This window comes from Electrophorus electricus, chromosome 21 (assembly GCF_013358815.1).
Source record: "Electrophorus electricus isolate fEleEle1 chromosome 21, fEleEle1.pri, whole genome shotgun sequence".
Taxonomy (NCBI): domain Eukaryota; kingdom Metazoa; phylum Chordata; class Actinopteri; order Gymnotiformes; family Gymnotidae; genus Electrophorus; species Electrophorus electricus.
In genome coordinates this window covers 14,625,336-14,631,335 of record NC_049555.1, presented here as the reverse complement: position 1 = coordinate 14,631,335, position 6,000 = coordinate 14,625,336, and the positions used below count along the sequence as shown (strand labels likewise).

At 44.6% G+C, this 6,000-nt stretch overlaps 1 protein-coding gene across 3 annotated transcripts in view; it reads left to right on the top strand.

Moving 5' to 3' along the window:
- cdh8 (cadherin 8) overlaps nt 1–6,000 on the top strand; it is a 77,243-nt gene that overhangs the window by 66,596 nt on the left and 4,647 nt on the right. For 2 of the 3 annotated variants that reach the window (XM_027024386.2, XM_027024385.2), the window contains exons 9-10: nt 3,089–3,210; nt 4,423–4,534. In XM_027024386.2, the coding sequence (XP_026880187.2) occupies nt 3,089–3,210; nt 4,423–4,534 (234 nt within the window). Of the gene's footprint in view, nt 1–3,088; nt 3,211–4,422; nt 4,535–5,052; nt 5,762–6,000 lie in introns of those variants that run through there. The other variant, XM_035521006.1, reaches the window with a different exon arrangement.

The following is a 6,000-nucleotide window of genomic DNA, read 5'->3' as shown; positions in this document are numbered from 1 at the left end:
AGTAATGCTGTGTGCAGTGATACTGTGCCTCACACCTACAAGCAATTCACTGGTGTTTCCTTCCATTTGGAATTTAAACACATCTCCACAGTTTCCTCTGATCCAGTGCCAGTTTTAGAAAGAACCCATAAAGAAAGTTATCTGCAGTGCAGGTGATGTTCTGTGAAGTTCTTTGTGAGAGGGCATTCAGGAAACAAACATACTCACACTATAAAGGCTAAAAACTCAGACCGTAGAGGCTAGAAAACATGTAATCAGACTGTACAGGCTAGAAAACATGTAATCAGACTGTACAGGTTAGAAAACACGTAATCAAACCGTACAGGCTAGAAAAAAACATAATCAGACCATAAGGCTAGAAAAAACATGTACTCAGACTGTACAGGCTAGAAAACATGTAATTAGACCGTACAGGCTAGAAAATGCATAATCAGACCGTACAGGCTAGAAAATGTCCTGCAGGTTTTTTATGTCCCACAAAATGGCTGTATTGTAATTCTCAGCAGGTCTAATGGCGCATGGACATATTTTAAACATTCCTTTTTTCTTGGCATCTCTACTGTTGGACATATATCAATGTACGCAGACGATATGTAACGCATTGGACTATATACCAGAAAATTACACTACATTAAAATAACATACTTTGCATTAAACATAGTCTATTGTCCTGTGTATTTCGTATATGCACATATTGTAGTACATATTATCCCAAAGTGTCTGTGTTGGACAGCAACATTTGGGCTGTCACTGCTCGGGAGCAGATGACTGAGTTCATGATGCCGTCATCTGGGACACTGTGGCCCTCCATGACTGTGGCATCGAGGACAGTTTCTGCACAGTATGTTTGAGTGGCATAAGAAAGAATGATACATTATGCAGTACAGGAACTGCAGCAGAGCTACCACGAAGCCTTTGGCGTGAGACCGAAGCAGCTCAGAAGAGAGACCCACACAGCGTAAGACAGCAACAGAAGTGTAAACAAAAGCTCACACTGATCACAGATGAGTTCCAGTAATGAGAGCCGGTAGTTCAGAGACTCAGACTGAAGGAACAGTTTGTGACTTCTTAGTAATAATGTGTGTGGCTCAGGGGTAAAATAGCTCTTGGTTAGCGTACGAATGCATTTGGTGCTCCTATGTGGCCACAGGAGAGTGACAATGTTGGGTAATGTAGTCCATGAGAGTGCACGTTGGGTAATGTAGTTTATGAGAGGGCATGTTGGGTAATGTAGGCTATGAATGGCATGTTAGATAATGTGAGAGGGTGCGTTAGGTAATGTAGCCCATGAGAGGGCACGTTGGGTAATGTAGCCCATGAGAGGGCATGTTGGGTAATGTAGCCCATGAGAGGGCACGTTGGGTGATGTAGTCCATGAGAGGGCATGTTGGGTAATGTAGCCCATGAGAGGGCATGTTGGGTGCTGCGGTCCATGAGAGGGCATGTTGGGTAATGTAGTCCATGAGAGGGCACGTTGGGTGATGTAGTCCATGAGAGGGCATGTTGGGTAATGTAGCCCATGAGAGGGCATGTTGGGTGATGTAGTCCATGAGAGGGCACGTTGGGTGATGTAGTCCATGAGAGGGCACGTTGGGTGATGTAGTCCATGAGAGGGCATGTTGGGTAATTTCTATGACAGTGCTGTCCTGTCTGTGTCCGTTCACAACCAGTAGTTTTCCTAAAGGCTCCATTTTCTAAAGGCTCCATTTTCTAAAGGCTCCATTCGTGTCTTGAAAGGTAAAGGACTCGTGATGGAGTTGCTTGGGGGACTGACTTGTGGTTTGTGGTTGATGTCTGTCATAAGCTTGTCCTGTTGTTCTGAGGATGGCATCCTGTTCTGGAACTTCAGGTCCAGGTGTTTCAGTGCACATACCTGCAGTTTGCTTTTTATTTTCTCATGATCATAACAATTTTCAGTTACCATATCATGTTTGCTGTGAGTGCTTTTTCTTAGTTGTGCCACACTAGAAGGTCACATGCATACATTTGGGAAACACAAGTCTTGTGAATCTATGAGTGCTCTTTAGTTCTCAAAACAGCATAATTTTTAAAGCCTGTGTGTGCTTGGTGGTGAGAACTCGGTCCCCCAGTTCAGTTCTATTGAGCTCTGCTGAAGACACAGCAGTTTCACACCATTGACCAGGTCGCTGTGCACTAAATAAATCAATATGGTTTCTAGCAGGTGTGCCAGAATCTTACTTGGGTCTTACTGAAACTGGCCCAATGTCTCGGTGTTAGTGGATGTTCCAGATACACAAGGAGACAACTTTTTAAAAATGAAGCTTGAAGACTTTGTCTTCAACCTTTTTTTTTTTTTTAAGTCCTGACACCACCTACATAATTCCCTGGCTTACTCCGCCCATTCCAGAATTTCACTTAGACACTGTTTGTGATGTTTTGTGAAGTTTGTCCTCTCATTACAGCGTCAGAGCTAAAGAACCCTGCTGGATTCACACAGGCGGGTGCTCAGGAGTTGCCTAAGCAAACTCCAAAGGCCAAATGAATAGATAATTACTATAAAAGTCAGTGGGTGCAACACTGATTAAATACAATCATTTACAGGGGTCCGCAAAAGGGACTGTAAATGACTGGCAATGAATAATTCCAATAAAAACCTAATCTAATTAAACTGTCTTTTATTTCCTTCTTACACCTCAGCTGCTACTGTTTCATACATATGCATTCTTTCACTTTATGTATAAAACATGTGTGTGTGTGTGTGTGTGTGTGTGTGTGTGTGTGTGTGTGTGTGTGTGTGTGTGTGTGTGTACAGGGGACTTTAAAAGCACTTTGGATGTGATTTATTTTTTCATTTCCAGTTCTGCTTTGCATGTTTGATAATGACATGCTCAGATTACTGTGGTGTCTCATCGGTTTCTCCATCAAACCATGGGAGAAAAAAATGGAGAAAGAGATGGGAGAGGGGGATGAAGTGGCAGAGTAAAAGATAGAAAGAGAGCAAAACAGAGAGAGAGATGGAGAGAATATCTAGGGCACGGTATTTACCTGGGATTTGTGATAGCTCCTGTCTCTCTGCCCTGTTCCCTCTGCTGAGTGGGTTTCAGTTGTGCGTCTCTCTCTCTGATAGGAAACCACAGCCAGATTTCCAGAGCTATCGTGGCTATCCGGGTCCTGGACATCAATGACAATGCCCCTGAGTTCCCTGCCGAATACGAGGCCTATCTCTGTGAGAACGGCAAACCAGGACAGGTAAGAGGGCATCGCAGTGGCTTTGTATGGCTTTGCATGAACACACACTCCAAAAGCAGCTTCCTAGGAAGGTGCACTCTCTCTCTCACTCTCGCTCACTCTCGCTGATTCTCGCTCACTCTCGCTCACTCACTCTCTTCTGCTCTCACTTTCTCACTCAATTCAATTCAAGGTAGCTTTATTGGTATAACTCTACCAGGGTCAATTTTGCCAAAGCAAATAATGTGAAACTGAACATGACAATTGACAGAAGCAACAAAATAGTAATGAAAGTACTAAAGAAATAAAAACAAAAAAAATTAAAATTAAGAAATGTGAGTAAAAAAGATGTGACAAATTATAATTAACAAGATGAAACAAGATAACAGTAACACAGTAACAGTAACAGTAAATATATGAATAGTATAAAGATTATTATAAGTAGTGAGAGGTGTGTGCAGCCAGAGGTGCAGTGTTTCCTTCTCTGAGGGTAACTCTCAGTGACCACATAGTCTCACAATCTTCTCACTACTCTCACAGATACCACACAGTCTCACAGTCTTCTCACTACTCTCACAGTGAGGATCTGTCTCTGCTGTGGCTCTCTCATGGTGTATAGATATTCTGAAAATTCATATTCACTAATGGGTGTGTAAGTTTTGGTTTGATTGGCTTCTTTGCTTTGGTTGATGGTGTGCTAACTCTGACTGGACGTTGGTCAGCAGTGATAGACCGAGCCTGCTGTGTGTTGAGGGTCAGTAGGTTAGTTAGTCTCAGTACCATTTTACAGACGGAACTGGGATTAGGACTGAGCTCTCTCAGTCTCTTGCTTTCTTTGTCTCTCTCACTCTCATTCACTCTCTCACTCTCCCATTCTCACTCACTCTATCTCTCTCACTCTCTTTCCCTCTGACTCTTCCTCCCTGTCTGGGGTAGGAAAATAATGCCTGGGGTGGCAGGGCTTTAGTTTTGAACAAGCCGTCGGTCATGAGGAAAAGGATCTGGACGCGAACTGGGCTGGCAGAGATATGGATGGAGCTAGAACGGAAAAGTGGGCTGGGAAAGACAGGCCCCTTGGATAAAGGTCTCTAATTTCATGAGTGAATGGGACAAATTTGTCATCCGGTGTGGGCCGGAGTCACGGCCGTTCGTCTTTATGATGGTGAAAGCAAAGTAATGGATGGGTGGTCTCGGGTGGTCTCTGGTACCATCTCTCTGCGTCTGTGCCCACAGGTGATCCAGACCATCAGTGCTGTGGATAAAGACAACCCTGTCCAAGGACACACTTTCCACTATCGGATGGAGATTCTCAGTAACCCCAACTTCACCATTAAAAATAATTTGGGTAAGAGCTGAATCCTGTTGTCATTGAGAATATAAATGAATGAGAGAGAGAGAGAGAGAGAAAGAGAGAGAGAGAGAGAGAGAGAGAGAGGGAGAGAGAGAGACAGAGAGAGAGAGAGAGAGAGAGAGAGAGAGAGAGAGAGAGAGAGAGAGATATTCTAATAGTCTCAAATACTCAGAAAACACCTGGCATCATACACATGTCCAATAACCACAGTCTGGATATTGAACTGAAGATTAAAGCAAAGACACACACATACACGCATGAGCACACACACACGCACGCACACACACACACACACACACACACACACACACACACTCACACACACACACTCACACACTCTTTTTGTAGGATTGTTTCTCTTTCATCCACTCCCATTTATTCAAAGATATCATTGTTATTTGTTGTTGTTGTTGTTGTTTTATATCACATAGCCAGACGGAGAGAGAGAGAGAGAGAGAGAGAGAGAGAGAGAGAGAGAGAGAGAGAGAGAGAGAGAGAGAGAGAGAGAAATGCCGTGTTTTGTGTTGAATGCAGTCTGGAGGCAGAAAGATGGCAGAATTAGTGTACCCAAAAGTTAGCAGATGTGCCATTGCTTGGACATCAAGGGTTTTTTTAAACTCCCCAGTGGATTTTAAAAGAAAGCGAATGAGTGGGAACCAGAAGTGCCGTGTTTACTGCCGCAGACTTCTGGGGCTCGGTGTAGGGTGACTTCCCGTGGGCATGGGAGGGGGGCAGATGGCTTAAATTTGTTGACTAAATATTGCGGTTGGTTTAGTGCGAGTGCTTCTCCTCAGTGCATAACTTCCAGCCCGAGGCCCTGGCACACACACCCCCCCACCCTTCACTTTCATAAATCCTGACATAAACCCTGATGTTGCGTAATGTTTTCGGAGAGCTCATCTGCTTCCATCTGTCCGTTGTAGTGCCTGTTCCACCTCTCTCTTTAAAATGGAGGCAGGATGTCAGTGAGGTGGGACGGCTCGCGTTTAGGATTAGAATGAGACAGGTATGAGCTCGGATGAGATGAAGATGAGCTTGAGGACAGAGAGGTCAGCGAGGTGTCGGAGGGAGGCCGACCCCTTACGTCACACTCCGGTGGCCCAGTGACGGAGCGGCGCACGCAGCCGTGCACAGGCATCCATGACTGCTGCTCCAGCTTGGAGACTTCAGCAGATCTGTTTGTAAGACACAAGGGGAGAAAAGAAATTCAGCTATGTTGCGGTAAGGGCAAAGGTAACGATTAGATAGCACTTGAACTGTAATTACGAAAACTACAATTACACTGTCTTTACCAGGTCATTACCGTTGGATAGAAAAAGAGCAGTGAATGGCTGTGACATTAGTGGTTTACTGGGAATGGGCCTGTGTGCCAGACAATGCAGCTGACATGGAGCAGGTGTCCTGGAGCAGGAGAGTGTGTGCTCAGAGTGAGAGTGCTGAGGCTAAAGAGAGCCTTCTTA